At 52.4% G+C, this 23,789-nt stretch overlaps 1 protein-coding gene across 4 annotated transcripts in view; it reads left to right on the plus strand.

Moving 5' to 3' along the window:
* NTM (neurotrimin) overlaps positions 1 to 23,789 on the plus strand; it is a 390,721-nt gene that overhangs the window by 194,685 nt on the left and 172,247 nt on the right. For all 4 annotated transcript variants that reach the window (XM_054712490.1, XM_054712491.1, XM_054712492.1 and 1 more), the window contains exon 2: positions 21,026 to 21,258. In XM_054712490.1, coding sequence (XP_054568465.1) covers positions 21,026 to 21,258 — 233 coding nt within the window. The remainder of the gene's footprint in view (positions 1 to 21,025; positions 21,259 to 23,789) is intronic.

The following is a 23,789-nucleotide window of genomic DNA, read 5'->3' on the forward strand; positions in this document are numbered from 1 at the left end:
GGTTCCTTGTGACACACACACACACACACACACACACACACTCACACACTCATCCAACAGGAAACCAAAAGAACCCAAGAGAATGGGCAGCCTGCATGTGTTTCTCCTCCCTCCCATTTTCCCTGTTCCTCCTCGCTGGGCTTCTCATAGGACCCTCCTCCCTCCCCCCTGTGCCTGTCCCGTCAGCCTTGCTGCGTCTTGGTCTTCACTCTCCCCTTTGCCTCTTTCTGCCTCTTTCCCCTCATCAGCGATGAGGCTGCTCAGTGCCAGAGGGAGGGTCTGTGCCGTATATCACGGAGGGCAGCGCGAGGGCCACGTTGACAAGGAAGGCTGTCATCAAACTTTACAGCTTCCTATAAAATGCACCGCCGAGCAAGGACAGAGGGACTGCAAGGGCACCGGGTAACTCGGGGAGACGGGGGGCAGACAGAAGGGAAGTTCTGCAGAGGGTGAGGGGGTAGGTAAATCTCTGTGCTTCCCACAAAAATGTTTTCATGGAGACAAACCTGCTGTCTCTTCTAAACCCAAACGTGTCCCCGGAAGCCTCACTGGAGACCCATCAGCTGATAAGAGCTCCGCTTACGGGGTGTCTGTGGTCCATTGCATGGAGCTGGCGTGATGGAAGCCGGTCAGGGCCACCTGAAGGCATGGGGGCCAGGGCCGTGGTGGGACCTAAAGCCACTCCTCCTTGAGAAGCACTAGGGAACTGGCCTGCCGCTGGTCCTTCCCAGAAACCATGCTATATGCACAGTGGGCCCGCCAATCCAGGGGGTCTGCATATCTGCGGCGGGGCAGCTGCTGGCCACTGAGGCCCAGCTGCAGGGCAGGTCAGACTGAGATGCCTGCATGCACGAATCCCTCCTCACGTCCCTGTACTTCATCCAGGGCCCTGCGCTCATCCACCAGCCAAGCCAGCACCAGAGGCGGAGCAGGACCTGGTTACGGAGGCTGGGACTCCTGGAGAGGTGCTGCCACAGGCCCAGTCCCGCTCTCATTGAGCAGCTTGGGGCCTTAGGCTGTGGACTGAGCAGGCCTCACAGTCCTGCATGTAAACTGGGGATTAACTCGGTCATTATTGCTATGGTGCCACATGCCTTCCTCCCTTCCTTACCGAATCCTTCCCACCCCAGATTTTTAATCTGGGTAAACAACTTTAATCTCTGTCCCCGGGGCACAGGCTGGCGTGGCCCCCAGGGCGGGGTCTGGCCAGTGCTGTCAGTTTCTCCTTGATCTGACCTCCTGTGGGCAGCAGCGACCCCTCAGAGCCCAGCCGAGCACACGCCTGACCTGTTTAGAACAATGTGTACCCAGCCAGGTACTCCAGTTCCCAGGATGACCCAGATGGGAGGCCTTGCTTGAAAATGCGCTGATCACCTAGCCAGGTTTTTACATCAGTTTCCTACTCAGATCCTCCCAGCCACTCCCAGTAATGATTCTCAGGTTACACAACAATAAAACTCATTTTGATTACTGCATGTGTGTGTAGGGGGTGTCTTTATAAAATGTAGTGTTTTACATGCTTCTCTTGATTTTTGAGAGAGAGAGAGTGAGAGAGAGAGAGAGAGAGAGAGAGAGAGAGAGATACATGGATGTGAGAGAGAAACATCATCGGTTGCCTCTGGTATTTGACCAGACCGGATTGAACATTTTGGTGCATGGGATAATGTGCCAACCAACTGAGCTACCCACAAGTGTGTCTGATGTGCATTTCAACCTGGAAAGCTTCAGCATGTCCCACACACACCCTGCCTTTGGCCACGCAACAGTCAGGCATCATGGCATGTTCTTATTTGTATACTCAGCCCCTAGCACACAGTAGGGATGCAATATATACATACATGTATGTCTATATATTTGCTGACTGATTGACCAAGTGAATAAGGATGTTTCCTCTGATATCCAATGGAGTTAGACTAAATCACATGCACCCACAGGGTTCAGGGAAGTAGAAGAGTGTTGTGTGCTGGTGTGTGTGTGTGTGTGTGTGTGTGTGTGTGTGTGTGTGTGTCTGTCTGTCTGTCTGTCTGTCTGTCTAGTGTGTAGGAGAGATTTGGCAGGAGGAAGGGAGAGCCCCATGTTGTAAGCACCTGTGCAACGGGCAGTGGGAGACTACGTGAGAGCCAGGGTCTGGCATCTGTGTCAGAGTGAATGTATGCAGAGGTGAACAGAACTGTAAATAGCCACAATCAAGAGGACCCCGATTCCATAGGTCCTTCCCAGAAGAAAGCCTGATGGATGGAAATTGCAGGTACAAGAGCACTGGGGACAGTAGTGGGGGGCAGGGTCCCTGCAGCCCAGCGGGGTTCCTCATGGCAGGTGGAGGTGCAGGGACAGTGCTGAGGCGGACAAGAGACGCCCACACCCATCATTCATTATGGGAGACCAAGGTGGCGAGTTCTTTTTTTTTCCTTCCCTCCCCGCTTCTTTCCTGTGATAGATGGGGCCATGCTGTTTGGGGTGTGGTACGCAGAGGCTGACAAAACGAGATGCACAGATTGGAAAGCAAAGCTCCCCCCATGGCTGGCAGCGAGCCTGAACTTCGCAGCCACCTCCCAAGGAGAGGACAGAAAAGGGGGAAACAGCTGCTGTAATTTCCCCCACAGGCGTTGTTTTGGGTTTTGCTTTTATTTCTCCCAGGAGGCCAGGAGCTGCAGAGGGGAGCTAAGGGAGCCAAAGGAAGACAGGAGGAAAAGGGTGAGGACTGGAGTGCACGCAGAGAGGGAGCCAGGGAAGGAGGCGGGGAGGGAAGGGGCAGCCGCAGGCAGAGCAAGGAGGCTGGGAGATGCCTTGCTTCTGCTCCTGGCTGGGCTGGCCTAGGCCTCTGTGGCTGCCCCTCCAGTGCTGTGCTGTCCAAGGCGCTCTCTGTGGCCTGTAAAATGGTTTTACTCACAGGTGCCTGGGAAAGGATTCGTTCCTTGGCTCATCTGCCAGGCTGGGAAACTGAGGCACTGCACACCAGGGCCCTTGAACTCACTCCTTTCGGTCCTGCTCCCAGTCTTTTGTCCTGGGAGTTCCGGGAAGTATCCCCACAGTCACCTTACAGCAAGCATGTCAAACTCATGGCCCGCGGGCCGCATGTGGCCCACAACCAATATTTTTGCGGCCCAGACAATACAACGGTGTGAGCAGTTATTTACGATTATGAAAGGAGATAAGTCTCCAGTCAGATCCAGAATTACTGACATTCACCTTGGGTCAGTTTTGAAAGTAATCACTGCGAACAAGATTTCCCCCGAAGTAGGAAAGAGAGTAGCAGAGAAGAGATGCCAAGTGTCAGGAAGGAAACATTAATTTTCTCATTGCTCTTGCTTTTTTTTTTTTTTTTAACACTATACTTTTTGAAATCAACCTACATTTCTATGAAAATTGAAGCTTTTGGTTTTTTGCGGCCCACAGAAACTTAAACCTTATTTGGCCTGTGTTAGCCTTTGAGTTTGACATACTTGCCTTACAGGATGACCATGCATTCATGTCTGTGCTTTTCTGGTCCTTCTCCCTGGACTCCTTCTGCACAAACTGCACCCCCCCTCCGCCAACCCCCCCCACCCCCCCACCCCCAGGGCTGGGCTGGCATCTGACAGGGCGACTCTGCCCTCTGCTGGAGCAGAAGGTGGAGAATGAGACAGAAGAGTGGACTTGTTCCAGAAAACATACCCTGGCATGCCTCCCAGGAAAGTCTTTGGTTAAAGCAACCCGAACCCCAAATGAATACAGCTCAATATGTGTGTGATGTACGAGTACCCTGATAAGCCGGTCGGAACGTGTTTCTAAATAGACCTATTGCCTAAGTGGCAGTAAATCCTCCGTCGCTCCCCGCCTGTGGTCTGTGCATAGGGGAGGATCTCAGTGCAGGAGCCCAGGGCTGCGTGGACAGAACCTTGGCAATGCTGCCCTCCGTCTCATGGGGCGTCCTGAGCCCCTTCTAGCACGGATCCCCGTGGCACCCACAGCGCACGGCCGTGCCCTTTGCCCACCACTGTAATGACTTTCTATTTGGTTTTACAACCTGCAATCTACCGCATGTCCTGGCCAACGGGATCTGTTTTTTTCCTGCGGCTGCTCGCTGCCTCGGATGCGTTTATGGGCATTGATCCCCTCCACTGGCTCCCCAAAGAGGTGCTTTTCCTTGAGCCAGAGAGTCATTGCGGCGGATTACAGTGCCTGCCACTCGGCACTCCGATTTATTGCCATCCTGGGCTTTCTTCTCTCCTACACTTGCAGCCAAGCCTCATTCATTTCGTTTTTCTGGGGCAAGCAGGATGGGAGACGCTGCTATTAATAGGAGAACGGATGACTCGCCGGCAAGCTGAGGGATGTCTAGGTTTATGGTCTGCACGTTCCGGAGCCCAGCTCTGGCCTCCCGTCCGCCCTTCTTCCTCCAGTGCCTGCGCCAGGCAGCGCTGTCACGTGGGCATTGACCCTCTGCAAGTTTTACACTCTTTTTCAGGCTTTTATGGACAGATGATATTCTTCCGCTTGGGCCAGCTCACCTGCGTGTCCTCCACTTTTCCCCAGAAGAAGGTGGGACAGGGCTTAGATGAAATCTTAATGCAGAGGGAGGGGCGGGGGGGAGACAGAGAGGAAGACAGGGCATGGGGCACGGGGCCGGCGATGCCAAAGAGCCTCTCAGAAGGGGTCTGCTTTTCAGGTTGCCCAGACACGAATGTATGTGAATCCAATTAAAGTCACTCTACAGGTTTTATTTACTTTGATAAACATGTTTACTAATCGTTTATCACAAATCAAATAGCAGAGCAATTTCCAAACAATGTTCTACAGATAATAAATGACTTGTGAATATGCATATGGAATATTACATCTCCGCTGCTGCTGCCAGGTCCCCTTACTCTCTCAGCGGCAGGGTATAGAAGCCACTCAGGGACGGCAGAGAGGAAAGTGGCAGAGGTGGCCTCTGCAGAGACCTCCCTGTGGGACTGGCCCGGGCTGTAAAGATTCACGTCTCCTTCCTACAGGAATGGAAGCCACAGGGAATTTTCTAGTGGGTTATAGTTGGGGTGTAGGAGTTCATCTGGCCGAGCTGACTCTCCAGGAGACCACACACACACAGACAGCTGGTAAGGTCAGAAATCGCGATGGGCAGCGCTGGGAACTTTGCCTGGGAATGGAATGGCCTTTGGGGGGAATCGGCTTTTACGTAAAGACTTCACTTTATCCTACGCTCCTGGGAAGGTACAGTGTGCAAAAGCAGGGTGTGTGGGGTTGGGGGATAGAGCCGGATGAGGTAGAATCTATTTGGCCCTATATTCTCGCAGTTTGGAGATGGTCATGTTAAGAACTTGGTATCTAAAACTGTCTGCATTTCTAGAGAGAGCAATGTTGTATCATGCGTACAACTGTGTAAGTAGTATTGCTACTATTGCATCTCTAATGGTGATTTTAGTGCCAATGTAGAGGGTAGTTTTCCAGCCTCTTGCATACACATTGATCCAGAAGGTTTGACTTTGTCTGTAGTAAGGTAGCAAAGGGGTGCAGACAGACCCCCGAGCCAGAGCCCTAAGGAGCCTGTATACCAGGACTCGGAGACATTGACCGATCACGTAGACCCTCTGGGCTCCTGTTCTGACTTTTGGGACAGGAGCACTTAAAGGTGGAATTCATCAATGTAAACCTTTGGGTTTACCGCACCTACCAAGAAGTGAGGTCAGCTTCGGGTCAACCTGCAGCTTCCTGTCGCTCCGATTTAAAGTCTCCGAATGAAGACTTGATAGGCAATAAAAACTGGATTTCTGCTGTTAATACCCTCATTTTTCTTCAACTCACACACACAAAATAGTTGCCTCTCTCCACCAATCATTTCAAGTCTAGGTTTGTAGCACAAGATTAGAAAGACGGAAGAAGTATATGGGATATTGGAGGGACCAGCAGTGTAGGCCTGGTCACTGGAAGACAGTGGGGCTCTGGTCACCCCCTCCCCCCGCCTCTGCTCTGCTCCCCTCCTTCTTTCCCTTTTATGGATTTTCTGGTGCAATTTGGCTTAGGCATTTTAAGAATCATCTCAGCTATTGCAGATAAGCTATCGCCACCCCCTTTCTCCTTCGGTTCTGCTGACCGTTGAACATTTCAAACAGGTTCTGACAAAGCTAAAACTACCCAAGTGCATCCTGTTCTTAATTAGAAGAGCCCATTGCCGGAGACCTTCGGGACTTGGGGCCGTAGGAGATTCATTTTCACATGAATATGCTCAGAAGGAGAATGGAGGCCAGAGGTGACCGATATTAGATCATCCTGGCAGACAGGCCACGTGCATCTGGAGATCAGCTGATTAGCGGGGGAGGGCAAAGCCACGAAGCCTCACGCAGGAGACCAGGCTGGCTTCCAGAGGGCTGCTGGGAAACACAGCCTCAGCCTCAGAAAGCACGAGATGAAGGAGAGGGATGTGTCTGCCAAGTGGGGGGGGGGGAGGGGAAGCTGCTACCTTTTTACCCCTCTGACTTTTTTGTTTGGTTTTGCTGTGATTCTCTTGATCATGACAATGAAAGCAGCAATAGTGGCTCTAATTTCACTCCCATGCATTTAAACTCTAATTAATATCGTTTGATCCTTTGTGTCCTGCTGAGGTGAAAGAAAACATGCTCTCTTGTACGCATAGCCCTCTCCCTCTTAAGAATTTGCATAAGATGTGTTTGCATGTGTTGCATTTTAGTCATTGGCGTCCTTGCCTTCATAATTCCACTCCACTTTGCATTCTGACCTGCTAACCTTGGCAAAAGGTGGAACGGTCAAGGTTTCAGGACAGCATGGCCCAGCAGGAGCAGGGCAAATGTGGAGGTGCTGGCAGCAGAACCGGGCACCCCTGCAGCGCCGAGGCCCGCCGGGAGATCGCTCTGTCTTGTGCCGATGAGGCAACAGGGTCACGGCGGTGAAATCACTTGCCCAGGATCATACATTTCACAGGCCCGGGTCTGGGGTTAGAAATCTGTCTCTGCCCCCAGCTTTGTTTGGATGCTTCCCGAGATGCAATCATTAGCTAAAGGATTGTACCAGGAGAGTGTGAGCTCTTACTGTTTGGGGTAACTAAGAGAAACGGTCCTATAAAATATATGCTCCCTGCTCGCTCTCTTTTAACTTTGCAACCTTCATGGAGCGTGACCTGTGGCTTGGTAACCTCTGGTAGTGAGGCTCAGCCGTGCTACACGGGCGGCGTGTCAGGCTCCTGCATCCGGGCATGAGCCACCCTGGAGAACAGCGGGGTGATTCCAGTGCTTGGGTTGTGCCTGAGGCTCCCCATTGTCTCAGAGACACCTGCATCAGGAGAGATGCCTGCTGCCTGTGCCTTCACGGCAGGCAATGGAGATGGGTACTTACTGACAGTGACAATGGACTAGGTACCATGGTGAGCACAAGTCGAGGGGGTCAAAAATGAGAGACAAAGGAAATACCCTGCCTTCGCCACCGCCCTGTGGCCTGGAAGCCCTGTGACAAGTGTATGAGGGGCTGCGGAGTGGCAGGGAAGAAGCAACCTTGTGAAGGGAGATGCATATGGGGGAGAAGTGGAGAGAGGTGCCCGGGACCGAGGGGCGGCGTGGGAACTGGGCTGTTGGCAGGGGAGCGCATGCCATCTGAGGACACTGCAGACAGGGCTGTGATCAGCTCCCTGGTGGGGTGACGGGGCTGAATGAGGCTGGCGGCATCTTGTGGGTTATCCTGAAATATTTGAGCTTCATCCTGAAAGTTGGGAGAGCCACTGAAGGCTTTTGAACAAATACATCTCTAACAGGTTTGCCAGAAAGGTCCTTCCGGCAGATAGAGGTGGACTATAGGGTTGAATACAGAGGCCAGAGGCCAGTGGGAGAGGCTGGTGCTGCGGCCAACCTGCCAGGTGAGGGGAGATTGGATCCTCCCACCCACCCCCAGTGCCTGGCGTTTAGAAGGTGGTCCATTGGGATGAGATTAGGGAACACTTTGAGCTTGTTGTTGAATGAACAAGATCAGGGAGCGATTCATGCAGAGAAAGAACTATCTGCTTCAGCCCAACTAGCATCGCGTCCTAGGGAGACCAGTTAATTGAGAATTTCAGCAAAGGCGCCGAGAGTTTCTGTAAAGGACTCAGACAATTATTTGCCCATCACTGGTTGGAGGAAATTACTTTGGGAGGAGCGCTAAGAGGACCGATTCCCCTGGCTGACATTTGTATCTGCAAACCCTCCGCCTCCCCCTCCATCTCCGCCTGCACCCACCTCACCCAGCGGGGCCACCATTGCTCTGTCTGCTGGCACCGCCCTGGGGGTCAGAGGGAAGGACTACAGAGCTCCCCTAAGGGCCTCGTGCTTCAGGTACCGGGCCGAGGATTGCATTTTCAGGGTTAAACCAGAGCCGCTTCCTTTCTGTATCTGTACAGTGTTTGCTATTAAATTGCCTGTGCAGGTCCCCTGCTTTCTCTCATTTAAGTAGCTGCTATCTTCTTGGTATCATAAGCTCCTAAACTACAGAGAATAAGGAATATGTTTTGTTCTGAAGACTGAGCACTGCCTCTCCACAGGCGGAGTCGCACAATAAATAAATGTTTAATGCTGAGATGGTGATGGAGGCATGCATATAGCTACTTGAAAATAATATCGAGGATTTGTAAACTCGAACACCTGCCTATTCTTGTAGAGTCCTTTATACTCTTCTCTGAAATACTGACTCTGACCCTCCTGAAAACCATGAGAACCAAGTGAGCCGGGATTTTTCCCCACGTTTGGCACGTATGAAAACGGCTCCAGAGGAAACCTAGGCACCCAGGCTTGTCACAGCAGATTAGATGGTGCCATAAGCACCCAGCAGCTCGACTCCATGGAAAAACAGCCAAAACCGCTAGGCATGGTTGCCGCTTCCCTTAAATATGAGCACGCAGGCTGAGGTTAGATCAGATAAAATATACAGAGGCAGAGCCGCTTCCAGATGGCGGAGATCTTGTTAAAATCCGAGGAACACCCAGTGCATTGTCAAGGCTTTGGGATGTTCATTACAGAATCTTTCTGAGAAGAAAACACTTATTTTTCCCAGGTGAAGGAATCGGGAAATGCATGCTCTCCTCCTGGGTCTTCCTTGAAGTGAATTGTTAAATAGCCATCAGCTTCTAAATGAAGTAGTGGCATTGTCTTAACGTCTCTAGCTCCTTATCTGAAGGCCAGTAGATGGTCTCTGAGGCCCTTCTAAGCACCAAATGTAGACCCGGTTTTAAAGTTCTCAGCACAAACACCACTTCTACAAGACCCTCCCGGCCCCCTGAGACTAGGCTTCCCGGCACCCCATGTCCCCTCCTGAAACCCCACACTTCATTACAATCTGCTTTTCCTCTCTTCTTCAAGAGCCGCACATCTGTCTGTGTCTGTCTTGTCTATCTCTGTATTGCATTGCATTGCTGAAGTACTAATACATACATGGCACACAGTAGGTGCTCAAATGAATAATTCAGTAAGCCTGTTCTTGCACCCCTCAGTCTACTCATATCCTTTGAGATAACAACGGGAAAGTACAAATAAGGAGGAGAAGGGTAGGCCTGGTGTAGCCTCCTTGTCAGTGGGAAGGTTATTACATGGGCCTCGGGGATGCATAGGAGGCCCAGGAGCCACAGCATGGTTTAGGGCAGTGGTCGGCAAACTCATTAGCCAACAGAGCCAAATATCAACAGTACAACCATTGAAATTTCTTTGGAGAGCCAAATTTTTTAAACTTAAACTTCTTCTAATGCCACTTCTTCAAAATAGACTCGCCCAGGCCGTGGTATTTTGTGGGAGAGCCACATTCAAGGGGCCAAAGAGCCGCATGTGGCTCACGAGCCGCAGTTTGCCGACCACTGGTTTAGGTTGATCTTGTCTCCATACGAGAACATCTGCTTAGATATTTGATGATGTGAATAAGAACCACCGTATCTGGAAGGGAAAGCCATGTGGAGAGGGGACCCTCAGCATTGACATGGTTCCTGGCAGTGACTGATTCCCATCCCATTGTTGTCTTGTCACTCTCCTACCTGGCTCTCAAAGGTGAGGTCCTCATGCCATTCAGCCACCCACCCCCCTTCAGCAGCCATCCATTGCTGCCGGTGAGAGCAAACCCCTCAGCGTGGCTTTTGGGGGTCTTGGCAAGCTGACCCTTGTCTTCCTTGTTATGCTGGCCCCTCTGCATCCCCACAGAGTCCCTACATCTGTCACAACAGACACTTAACGTACCCCCTTATCCATAGACACATTTGGACTGCATTTTCCTCCTGTGGAGCACCCCCTCTCACTGTTTCTCTGTTTATGCAGGTGTTTTTCATTCGTCCTGAGTTCAGGGCTCACTCCCTCAGTAGGTTTTCCAATCCCTATGCTCTCCCCTCACCACACACTGTGGAAATGTGCCCGGATGTCTCCTGGAGGACCCACGCCTGGCTGGATCGTATTCCCCTGGGTGTCTGTCTCCCGGATGTCCCCAGCTCCCTCTGCTCTCCTCGGCTTCAGGCTCTACTCAGCCCCGTCTAATCTCCTCTCTCTGAGCCCAGACCACCCACTCTGCCCTCTGCCCAAAGCCTGGCGGCAGAGCCCTGGGCATCTTTCTGGCACCTGCTCTTTGCAGCCTCCCAAGCTTCAAACCTCTCCTTAAAGGTTTCCCTTCTGATCACCAAACGTGTGTGGGAACTACAATGGGCTGCCTTAGTTCAGAGCCTAGAGGCAGGCCCTGGGATTGGAATTTGTGAGAAAGTGACTTGTTAAGGAAGTGCTCCCTAGAGAGACCTCAGAAGGAGTGAGGGAAGCAGGGCAGGGAGGGCCAGAAGCCAAGTGGAGGCTCAGTTCCAGGCAAATAGCCAGGAGGGTGAGGGTGAGACCCAGTAGGTATGTTAGGGAGAGCCGTTTCCAGGCCCCCTGCCCCCCATGGTCAGTCCCTGCTGCCCAAGCCCCAAGGGACACACCCGGCTCTCTGCGAGTGGGAGGGGCTCCCACAGCCTAGGGCAGGAGACCTGGGCAGTGGCACAGAGATAATCAAGGGACCCGGGGGACTGGACTGCCACTGACAACTGCAGTGTCCGGCACAGGTGGGGACATTACTGGGGACCAAAGACCTGGGCCCTGGGCCTAGCCTCTGGCCCCCTTCAGAGTGGTTTCCCCAGCTCCACGCTTCTGTTCCCCATCCATGCACCCCCGTCTGCAGCCTGGTCTGCATGAGCCTGGACCCTGTCCGCCAGGCCTTTCTCAGCAAGGTAGGTGGGTCCCTCTCTTAGGTGAACACACCTGGGAGACCCTCTTCTCCATTTTTCCTTCGGGCCTAGCAAAGTCCTATCAGGGCTTTTCAGAGTCCTCGGTCCAGGAGACAGAGGCAATTGGCTAGGTGCCCAGCTGTCCCCCTCCCTGCCTCCTGGCCCCGCCCAGCGGCTGTTCCTTTTGATGATGGAGAGAGAAGGTGAGGAACTGCAAGGGCTGGTCAGTAGCCGCCTTTCACAGCCAACAGATTTGAGACATCTGCGCTCCCCTGAGAGGGAGCTCTTCAGCCAGCCAGCTGTTACAGGGCACAGATGAGGACAGCTGTTAGGAAACAGGCAAGGAGCGGGGAAGGCCCGGGAGCTGCAGCAGGCCCCCGCTGGGGTGGGCCCTCCCACTGGGAGCGTTCCTCTTTCTGGGGATACATCCTGCCCCCCCGAGGTATCCCACTACATAAATGAACTACCAGGAGAGCTCCAATTATCTTCTCTGCACGTAATTATTCTTGCATTACCTTGTTGTAGGCAGTGCTGTGTTCCCAGGCCCTGGGGACCCCTTCTCCCCACAGGCCAGCAAAGCAGGATGTGCAAAAGGAGGGGGCCCGGCGGCTGCTCCAGCCCGTGTCCCTGTTGCTTCTGTTCTCCTGTCGCTGTTTCAACCTCTCGGATGGTGGAAATGGCCCTTTGTAACTGGGCAGCCACACTCCTGGGAGGGAGCCGGCCTGCTGGCCACTGTCTCTAACTTCCCCTAACTCCTTTGCAGGCCCTGAGCAATTATTTCAGCCCAAGAGGTGCTACTATGTGGCTAAGGTCATTCAGTGAGAAGCTGGGAGGCCCTGGGACCCGGGAGCCTCCTTGTCACTTTGGATGGACTTCCGGCTCTCTGGGCTCTTCCTCCTTCCGGCACTGCAGGGCTTGATATAGTGGAGGTCTCTGAGCCACTGTGGTCTTACCCTGGAACATCCATGTGACCCTCCCTCCTCCAATGGGGTTCACAGTTTTCTGGGTGAGAACCGGGGAGTAAGGCCCCACTTGCTGAGCGATCAGACCCACCTGGGTGCCAGCTTCACACGCCCTGGAAGTAACATGTCAGCTGCTCTTGGCCTTGGTTGCATTTTGTCTCCTAAATGGTGAGGTTCTTTCCAAGGGGTGGTGTTCAAGTCCTCAACAGAGGCGGTCCTTTAGAGATGACAGGAGGGGCCCAGGCCTGGGGGAGGAATTTAAGGTGTTTTTCAACAAGAAATTGGCGTTGGGACCAGCCCCAGAGCTGGGCCAGGAGTGACACGCATGCTGATTGCACAGGAGGCTCACTCCTGTCACAGGTCTGCCAGCCTGGCACATCTTTTTTTCTCCATTCGAGGCCCTGGCTTGGGAGGAGCTTCCAGATCGCTTGCAGCATGGATGTCACAGTGTGCCTAGGGTGGCCTCCATCCCGGGTTACCCAAGAGAGTCCTGGTTTTCCAAGTGTAATTGTAAAATGTGTCCTGATCAGACAACGGTGAGTAGTGCCCGCCCCACCTGTGCTGGGTCTGATTCTCCAAGACACTGCCCCTGCCTCAGGCGCAGGCTGCACATGGTCCAGCAGGGAGCGTGGGATGGGAGACGAAGCAAGGAAGGAAATGGGATTGCAGACAGATTCATTGCTGGACCCCATTTCCTCTTCCCAGCCCCATCCCGCCGGGAGGACCCCCCTCCCCCAGGAAGAAACACACAAGCTTTTGTGCCTTTTATAACCATCCGTACTTTTGCAAGGTTGCCATTGCAAAGTTCTTCACTTTGATTCTCTGGTCCGTCTTGTCTTCGGGATAGAGTAAAAATAATCTACGTGACATGGCGCACCACCGAAATCATCAGGGTTCCCGTAGGAAAAAGATGGCACGCTCCACTGGGAAATTTGAGGAGAGTTTAATCAAGTGGATGTTTACAAAGGTGTCACCACAGTGCAGGAAAACAGCAGGACCTGGGCTAGAACAGGGGGCATTATTCACCTCTAGGCCTGAAAAGATAAAAGGAGGGGGTAACAGCTCCCACACAGAGACAGGGCTGTGTGGAGAGGGCCCGGGCCAGGAGCGGTGATCTTTGATGGGGCCATGGAGCTAGCTGGTGGCTGCCCATCCCCTGCTCCCTCTACCCTGCCTCCACCACTGCTTCCCATACTGTCTGCTGCACCAGCCGGAAGCTGGAGGGCTGGGGAGCCAGCTTATGGTACTGGCCATTCTGCAGCGGGCCGAGGAGACACAGAGATAGCAGTATGCTCACGCCCTGGCTTCCTCTCTTCTACCAAAGCCTCATACTCTTCACAGATCGAATTTCCATCCTTCCGCAATCATGCCAGGATTATCACAGCTGCATCATGCTTGCTCATGTCCTTCCCTCTCCCCTGCCCTCGACTCTTTAGCAAGCTCCTTCCAACCTAAAGGCCACCTTAACTCTCACAAGACCCGGATTCCCCCCAAAAGTGACCAGTAGTCCCTGGAATAGAGAAGCACATGACCTCATCTCCTCCCTGCCCTGACTGAGCTCCCCCTGTCCCAGGAGACATAGCATGGACCACTGCTCTCTGTACACACCAGGATGGTGTACGCCTGGGGACCATTTGTGGAGGATTAAAAATGTTTGCGGAGCAAAGGTAGTTGAGATACAAAATGATATTTAACATTGGCCTTGGCAGGGAAATAGGTATCAGGGTAACAAACAATAAGGAAGGCATTGCAAGTAAAGCGAGCCAGTGAATCCAAACACTCAGCAGCGTGCACGGGTCCCAGTGAGAAGCAGTTCAGTGTAGCAGGTACAGGCCTGCAGCCGTGTGGTGGGAGGTGAGATGGGGCTTTGTGGAGGTCATTCACTGGAGCCCAAGGTCAATGGCAGATGATGTCCAAGATGGATCTCTACTGAACTCTCCCTCAGTGCTCTGGGCTCTCCCCCTTTGGAAATGTTGGCCTCCACAAAGGACTTAAGAGACCCTCTGTGTTTGGATGGTTTAGAATATGTTAGGGCGGGAAATGGAGAGAACAGCCTCCAGTCAGCCTGGTGTTGGTCACCACAGGATTGTGTCCATGGTCCTGTGACACAGTCAAGGGTCTCTTTGCCCAAGATCATCCTTTGTTTCGAGATCCTTCCTCCACATGGCCAAGCACGCGGTCCCGGAGTAAAGAAGCGGCTTGTGGGAACCGTGACTGAGGAGCGTGATGTGACCTATAGAGCAGTCCCAAGCCTCCCGCAGCATGTGGATTAGTATCGGATTTTTGCCACCGGGACAAATCAGAATACTGCGCCATTCATTTTAGCAAAGTCACCAGCCGCCTAACTCAGCGGAGTTTGTCTCCCATTGTGCCGCCGTGGCTCAGACAGGAAGGCGGATGGATAGGTGAGCTGAGCGAGAGCCCTTCTCAGAGGTGCTCAGCCATGCCTTCTCGTTACCCAACACGCTGGAGACGTGAAGGTGCGGCCTCCACTGGTCTGGCCCCCACAGAGGGCAGAGGGAGGTGTGTGCACGTGTTTGTGATTTCAGGTTGGTGGGACACACAGAGTAGGCATTCTCACAGCCGGGGCCTTCACCAGACACAGGCCCATGGTCTTTTACTTACCAGCAATTTGTGGAAGGTGGGAGGTTTTAATCAAGAATTAATCAGTTCACAGATATTTATTGAGTGCTTACTTCATGTTCAATCCAATGTTGCGTAGGGGCACATAAGGACAACAAGGCATGGCTTATTGTCAGGACTTAGCATCTACTCAGTGATGTAATGTATCTGAACACCAAGATGAGAAAGCGGTATGTATGATAGATTGTATGATCATAGTATTTGCTGGGTTTCTACTACATACAAAGCAATGCATTTACATGAATGGTTCCATTTAATCTTCTCATGAACGCCATGCAGGGGGGGAAATGTTATTTCCATCCCAGGTGAGTTAAATGAACCTCAGTGAGGTGAGAAGACTTGTGGAGAGGCGCAAGGAGAGAGCTGGGACATGGATTCCGGCAGTCGGACGTCAGAGCCTGCTCTCTCCTCTCCCCTGGCCTCCTCCAAGCTGCCCTCTGCCAGCTGTGGATCCCAGTGAGCATGTGCACAGCTGCAAACGTGCCGAGTCCTTTCACCTCTATTATGAGTCCCTTCTGCTTCTACCCAGGCATGATCAGCCTGTCACTGTTTTCTTAACTAAGAAAGATTTTGTACCGCACAGCCGTATTTTTTTTTTTTTTTTACTTACAGCAAAATAGTAGTGGTTGAAAGCTGCAAGGCCTGTGTGAGCTGTGTGCAAGTTCACTGTTTTTCTCTCTGCATGACCCAAAGCGGTGTTATAAACACTGAGGTGAGTGCAGATCCCAGTAGGGTCAAAATTAGCATCCCCAGTAGGGGACGTTCTTCTGCAATAAAGAGTTAAGGTGCAGGGACGTATGAACGGATGGTGGTGAAGCCACCTGGCTGCCCATTGGTGGATTCCCCCCAGAAGCACATCTGGAAGATGCACCTGCCAACCCCAAGGAGCCGGGTGTTGGTACCTCTGCGCCCTCCAGTCTGCAATGTTTCTCTGTGAAGCTCGAGGGGCGGGCTGGGCACAGGCCCGATGCTCAGAGAAAGCGGACTTAGGGGCCGCTGGAGCGTTTCTGCGCGATAAGAGGAGATTGCGACCAGGTGCCGTGAAGGGTGGACGCGCTCATTTCACCGTAGCCCCCAGCCTGGCTTGAGACGTGTTGCTTTTTAAAAGCAGTGAAAGGGCCATTTGATGGAAGGACTGGCTGGATTACCCACTGCCTGGCTCCATTATAGTCCTCACATCTCCAGGCAGGTGGGATTAAGAAAGACCAAGCCTGGATTTTCCCCTCTTTCTTTAATAATCCTTCTCTTTATTTCAGCACACTCTGTCTTTAGAAGAGTCCAAACATTCCTAACTGTGAGTCTGTTTTTCTAGCAATTTCCAGCTCTCTCTCTTTTTTTTCTCTCTCTCTCTCTGTCTCCTTCCCACTCTCATTGCCTCCCAAACCCAAAGTAGCTGGAGGCCCTGAGTCCACGCTTGTATGGCTTCGTCTGTGTTGTATTCATCCTGGGCTTGCTGAAACTTTTGCTATTCCTCTGCGTAGAAATGCAGCAAGTGTAATGAAGCCACATTCATCCGCAAGAGAGTAAGGCCACAGAGGGCTGCATCGGAGAGTGTTGGCACCGTCAGCGCAGCCGCAGACCATGGCAGGTGCGCGCCTTTCTCCACCAGGTGCTGTACTCAGGTGCAAGGTCCAGCATGGCGCCTGTGGCTGGCCCTCTGGTCCACTACACGTGTGGCTTTAACTGTCGAAGAAAATGCATTGGTGATCCATGCAGGCTGGACACCCTGGAGCATCTGTCCAAATCTAGCTGGCCTCTTCTCTCTAAGAAGAAACTTCTCCAAGAAAAGGAACAGAATGCAGACAGACACACAGACAGAGAAGGGCACTGAGGCTCAGCAGTGAAATGGTAGCAAGAGTCCCTCTAGGCCATGACTATCTGTCTGTCTGAATTCTGCCAGGATGTGGCCTCGGGCAGGCCATGGGCTGTCCGTGGGGCACACTCAGGTGGGGAGAGCAGCAGGCTTGGTGAGAGGGGAAGGCCACTCGCACCAACACCCGCGGCCCACGGCCAGTGCCTGGAAGGCCGGGGATTGAGTCACTGAGGGCAGCGCTGAGGCTGCAGGATGGAGGCTTTTGGGGTTGAGAGATGGTTGGACTTTGGGGAGTTGGGAGTTCCAGGTCTGAATCCAAATGCCCTACGTGTGCAATTGCTGTCCCTCTGTTTCCTGCGTGTGGCAGGGTAGGCAGAGAGCACATGCTGGTGGGAGCCCAGCTTATATCCAGATAGTGGGGGGAGGGTGAGAGACTGCCAAGGCTTGGGCAGGGCATTTCAAACCTTCCTCTCTCTCCAGTTCTCCTCCCAGCTGCCTCCCGCCAGCCTGTGACTAGTTCCCTGAGGACAAGGCCGCCTCCCTGGCTTAGTCGGGGAGAGTTGAGTCTGACACCTTCCTACTCATGGGGGAAGTGACACACCATGGTGTGTTTTGGGAGTCTGTGTTGAGGGCAGTGTCTGCATGAAAGGGAACCTGTTGACTGAGTCACCCCAAATCCGCCCCCCCCCCCCCAGCCCCATCTTCTCCCGACTCCCACCAAGCACAGCACTGGCTCTGACTGGGAGAGCATTTTGCTCAGTTTGCTTTTTTTAAAACAAGACAAAACATAGAGAACTGTCTCCTCCGCATTGTTGTGGAGACTCGATAAATGAGACAGGAAGATGGGGGCAGGATGAGGAGGTGACAGGAGCTGACGGCCAGGTTCCCTCTGTGATCCATCTCTGCAGAAGCCGGCGTTAATGCCAGGAGCCTCAGCAAGACCGATCTCCTGCTGTGACGGTTTGGACATCTAAACATGACCTTGGGTGTGCCCAAACCGCAGCTGGAGCTACGCCAACGCCTCAGCGCCGTATATCACAGGGGCCGCACCGCCGCGCTGAAAACGGGCTGCGTTTGGAGCGCGAGTGCACCTGCAAATGAGCATCCTCGGCCCTGTGAGCGCGGGGCCGTGTGGTGAGACTGCTCGGTGCCAGTCAATCCCAGTGATTAGACGCTCACAGGGAAGCCAGGACAGCCCTCCCGCATGGGCAAGAGGCAGCGAGGTGCCCCACTGTGGGCATCAAAACAGTGATTCAAGCGGTTTTGGTTTTGAGGCTGACGGTCAGCGTGTCCCGCACCAGGGCCGTTCACCTGTATCTGGTCACATCCGGGACTGCTGGCGGGAAAAGAACTAGCGCTCTGCCTGCCGGAGCGTATTGGTCATTAGAAAGTTCTCCCTGTGAAGTCATGGAAAACGGCTTCAAACAAGACTCATTTCCTGGGGCCCATGCGCTCGGCTGCTCTCAGCTCACCAGAGACCAGGTGTCTAAATGAATGGGTGTTCAAGTGTGGTCGCCAGGCCAGGTCGCAGCCAGCAGTCTGTATGCATCAGGGCTTCCTGGTGAGTCAGATGAACGTGGAATTTAAATGGGATGGAGTCTGATAAGGACATTCAAGAACACTGAATTTGAGGAGGAGAAGAAAAAACCAACCCACAAAGAAGAGCCACAGCAAAAGCCCTGGTTCTGATTGTTGGTTCTGCAGCTTCCTATTGGTGCTCTCTTAATCAATTTGGATATTGCTTAGCCTCGGTTAACCCCATCTATAAATTGGCAATGATAAGTGAACCCAAACCATTTTTGAGAGCATCCAATAGTATATGGAATGGGCTCACTCAGTACTGACCGCACAGTGATGGGTGTTCAATAAACATTAGCCATGCATACGAATTTCACCCATTTCCCTGTTGAATCCGAGCAACACTTAGAGTAGGGACCAACTTTAAGGACCATCCCAGGTATGTTACCAGCAAAGCGAGCTGTGGAGCCAGTTGTTCTTAAGGGATTTGAAACCGTTGTGGTTCCAAACCCGCACTTCAGGCGGGGCAGCCTGAGAGGAGAGCGTGGGGTCTGCTGGGAAGGAGCGCACGCCGGGCGCTGCCTCTGTGGCCCGGCTGGGCTTCTCCACCTGTGCACGCGCAGAGAAGATTCTGGGTATTATCAGCAGAGCCTAAAGGAAGCTTGGAGCACATGGCAGGCCATCCACGCTCCCTCTTCACCGGGTTACCTAGGCATCTTATGCCGGCGCTGACTCCAGCTCATTACGTCTGCAGCGAGGCCTGCAAAGCTGCATTGCCATCAAGCTTTCCATTGACGGTTTTCTGACCACACTTTTGCACAGTGAGGCACGTACTCGGTGCTTCTCATTCCTAATGTGCATGCGATTCTCCTCTAGATTCACGCTACTGAAGGGATGGTCTAGGCACCATCGCATGCACATCACCTGGGGGGTTACTAACATGCAGACTCCCAGGCCCCAGCCCAGACCCACCACAGCACAGTGTGCATCTCAGTAAGATCCCACAGAGATCACACGCGTGGCAGAGTCGGAGACCCGTCAGGATGTGTCCTTAGTCCCGCAAGGTCCTGCCCTCTGTTAAACGCTCCGCTGTCACCTCCTTGAAATCCTTAATAATCCTCGGCCAAAGGGCTCTGCGTTTTCCTTTTGCACCAAACCCCACAAATCATGTAGCTGGCCAGTGGGGGTGCACTGCCCTCCACCAGTGTTTTTCAAACCTTGGTGTGGATAGGACCAAACTGGGATCTTAGGGAATTCACATTTTGGGAGTTGCCAAAGACTCTCAGTCAGTAGGAAAGAGACTCTGTAACAAACTCCTCATAAGACTCTGATGCAGGTGGTCTGTGCCCATTGTCAGAAAGACCCCCTGGTCCTTTCCTAGTCAGGTTTCTACCATCCCTACCCTGTGCTGTCCGGGAAACAGCCGGCAGCACAGAGCCCGCTGGACAGCGAGCGAGGCGCTCTGGCTGAGCGGTTTTCTCTGCGGGAGCTCTCAGCAAGCCTTCCCACCTGCGCCTGCGTGGCCCTGCGGGGTCGTGTGACATTTCCACAAGCACAGGCGGAGAGGATGCACAGCGCAGGGCCCTCCTCTCGAGAGGGACCACCTACGAGGCTGGTGCACTCGACAGCAGTCCTTAGGCTGTTTGTGGCCACAGACCATTTTGAGGATTCGGTGGAAGCGATCGTGGCTCCCCGCTGACACTCACCTTTGCATCCCGAAGAGCCCACAGGGACCAGGAGCTAGACAACCTGAGAGCCGGGGCTGACGTCACCCCCTAGCTCTTTAACCTGGGGCAAGTCACCAGGCCATGGAGTCCGATCTTTAAAGGAGAGAGTGGGTAAGGTCACGTAGGTCACAGATTTATGGCAGGAATCAGATGAGTCAGTGTGGATGTAAGAGTACTTTTACACCACAGAAGCATATATAAAATCGAGGCACCATTGTAGACACTGTGCTACGTTTCTATTTCCATCATTACAGTCGGGATGAGGACAGGGTTGTGAATTTAGCCTAAGGCCATAGGACACACTGGGTGTAGCAAGAGAAGGAAACGAATGCAGACAGAGAGATGTGGCGAGGAGCTGGCGAGAGGAGCTGGGAAATGTGGAAGTGTAGGGAAAGCGAAGGGAGCTGCCACATTTTGGGGACTCCAGATGCAAAAATGAAAGAAAGAACATCTGTCTTTACACGTGCAGCCAGTGGTGAGATCTTGGAAAAAGCCTTTCGTGGAGCAATAATTGAACATTCCCGCCCCCGAATATAATGAAGACAAGTTGCAGTGGTGGTGGTCCTAGTTAGCCTTGACTTCAGACGCCTCCTGTCAGAACTCACTAATCTCAGATGAGAAGAATGTTTAGGAGTTACAATCTGGGTCTCTGATCTATTGCATATTATCTGTGTGATTTGGGGCAGCATTTCGCTTCTTTGTTCTTCAATTCCTTTGCCTGTAGCACCTTCCTCAGAGGGTTGTGCTAAGTATTGAATGACTCAGTGCGCTTGGACCACCTGGGAAGGAAGGTGAGGGGTAATGCATCATGGAAATCCTGGAGCAGAAGGAGGGCTGGCCGTGCTGGAAGGGCTCACACACCTGCTGGGGAAGATGCCTTGGGCTCTAACTGTGAATAGTTTGGACCATTGCACTGGCCCTGTGCTCAGTGGTTACAGAAGCACTGACCTGCTCAGGACCCAGAAGTGTGACATATCTAATATTCTAAGGCTCTAATCCCATGAGACCTTTGCCGCCAATCCCAGAAAGTGCTATCCGTGACCGGTCACACCCAGGCCATGCATGTGTGGAGACTGGGGCAGGGAGCGGAGACAGGCACAAAAACTCACCCCTCCCTTGCCAGGGACCCCACCCTGATGGCTCCCGTTTTTTTCCTGACGCATCCCTCTGATCTTCCCTCCAGGTGCACCATTGACAACCGGGTCACCCGGGTGGCCTGGCTGAACCGCAGCACCATCCTCTACGCCGGGAATGACAAGTGGTGCCTGGACCCCCGCGTGGTTCTCCTGAGCAACACCCAAACCCAGTACAGCATCGAGATCCAGAACGTGGACGTGTATGACGAGGGCCCGTACACCTGCTCCGTGCAGACGGACAACCACCCCAAGACCTCCCGGGTCCACCTCATCGTGCAAGGTAGGCGGGGTCTGGCTGGGCGGTCTGAGCGGGCCGCTGGAGAGCCTGTGCTAAACACTTTGTCCATGATCCTCAACAGAAATCGGTTCTGTCTGTCTGTCCCATCTGGCCAGGACACCTTCTTAATTGTCATCTTGCCATTAGATGGTGAGTTTTCAAATAATTTCCCCATTGAATAGGACTAGGATTTTTTGTTGTTGTGGCTTTTGTTCCAATAATGTATTTTCTCAGAAAATTCTCTTCTAATTATTGCTTTCCTTGGCGTTTTTCCTCCTCTGAAGATTTTTTGGTTCCTTCCAATTCTAAGCTCGCTTGATTGGAAGAGCAGCATTTCGGTTCTGGCCCCGGACCCCTGCCACACCCTCACGCTGCCTTCAGAGAAAGCAGAGCCCAATGCAGGGGCTCTGGCAGCTACCCGGAAGCATCCTGCCCACCACCTACATCGTTTCCCACTCACTTTATCTTCCCTCACCTCCCAGCCCCGGGTTGGTTCTCCCTACCTCCGATTCACTATGTTTTGGTTGCGCCCCTCAGCCCCAGCTTTTGGAAGCTGTACATTCGTTTCCTTTTTGGGTGTCTCTTGGTTGTGCTCTCTCTGTGATGCTCAGGCCCTGGGAATGGTGTTCGCCTCTTCCCCACGAAGCAGAACTGGGCCTGGGGCATTCAGACAGTACTTAGCCATGGTGGTCGTATTCCTAACTAGGTGGAGGACCTCAGAATCAGACTCGGCCGCTTTCTGGCTGTGAGACTTGGATCCGGTTCAAACTGAGCCTCAGGACTTCCCTCTGTGCAATGGGTCCGTGTCGTGAGATGCTGTGGGGAGGACCACATTTTACGTGTGCTAATATGCAGAACGCTTAGAAGAGGGGCTGGAACATAAGATGCTGCTTAAGTGATAGCTATTCTTGAACCTACTGTTGTTGTTTTCTTAATTTTTTAAGACATCTTTGACAGTGGACCAATTCCTTGCTTTATTATTTAGATGCGATGGCCCTTGAACACAGAGCCTGGCTCTGCTGTGGCCGCTTCTTTCCCAGTTCCTTTCACCTGCCCAGATGGCAGGTTCGGGCAGTAAACTTCTCTTTCAGATGCTCCTTCCCTGCCCCTTCTTGACAGTGTGCCCAGGGAATGGTAAGGAGACCTTGGGTGGATAAAAGTGGCTCAAAAAGGAAAAAGAGCTAGGAGCAGGAAGAATGAAGGGAAAGCTGGCTGTGGGAAGGTGGGGTGCAGCGTGGAGTGTGGGCAGGAACGGTGAAGAGCGGGATAGTATGACCAGGGATGCGGAGAACACACAACGGGAGTTAGAACAGCGTGGGCCCTGGATAGGACCGGGAATCACACCGCTGGGACATCGGAGCCCTCCAGGTGTGGCCAAGCTGGGTCAAACCAAGTTGTTTTTATTTGATTTTTTTCTTGCTCTTTATTTCCAAAAGGAAATTTTTCTTTTATCAGTTGTATAAATGAATATTTTTCAAACTGCTGGGTGCAAACAGCAGTTTTTAAAGGAAATAGAATTGCACAGAAGCTATCAGAGTGTATTGCAAACAACAAAGTAGGTATTCTTACATAAAATTCTGTGTCATTGAAAGTTTTTAATGTAAAATGCATGTTTATTGTGGATAGTTGGCCAAAAAGCTTGAGAATCACTATTGTCTGAGGAGTTTCCCAGAATGCCCAGTGGCATCATTTACATCTATACCAGGTGGTGCATTTGAAACCGTTCCCCAAGCCCCAGCCTGCTCCACCCCGCCCCCCATGCCCACTTGAACTGTTGAGAGCGGACTGTCTAGCAATGACCATGACACCAGGATAGGACTGTCACGGACATTTGCTGTAGGAAGCAGGGCTGTTATGAACTGGAGAACGGAAGGAATAGTGCTGAATTTTGAAACCTCCTTGAAAATGGGCACCACATTTTTATAATTTTTTTTTCTTACGCTTATATGCTCCTGCCCTAAAGTAAGTGCCTTATCCAAAGTGAACATTTAGTAAATGCTTATCGAATCAAATGGCAGGAATTACAGCTCCGAGGTCTTACATAGACTCACAGAGAGAAGGTTGAGTATGTGGGGGATGGGGAGATGGGAGGAGGGGAGGGGAGGGAGCCTACATCAATTTTCACTCATGTCCAAGCTAATGGAAAACGTCTAATCCCCAACGAGGTGTTCCCTTCCGTGAGTTGGCGAGGTGCCCTCTTAGCCTGACACACCACCTCAAGTATCGGAATCTCATCTCGGGCTAATTTTCGAATGCTGATGGGTGTATTGATCTGGAGACAAGCTGGGATAAAAAAGGCACTGGTCTTGTACACAGACTCAGCCCAAGCTAATCCGCTGTCGATATGCCTGGCCGGGGCATTATTGACACTCTAATGAATAGAGGACCATCGTTTTCCAGGGCCAACCTGTCCCCCCTCTTTAAAGCAATCAGACAAACTAAATAGAGGCAGACTCCCCTGTTTCTGTATTGGAAGGAGGATGCATTGCCATCCAGGATTAAATATATATATATATATATATATACATATATAT

Source organism: Eptesicus fuscus, chromosome 23, assembly GCF_027574615.1.
Source record: "Eptesicus fuscus isolate TK198812 chromosome 23, DD_ASM_mEF_20220401, whole genome shotgun sequence".
Lineage (NCBI taxonomy): Eukaryota > Metazoa > Chordata > Mammalia > Chiroptera > Vespertilionidae > Eptesicus > Eptesicus fuscus.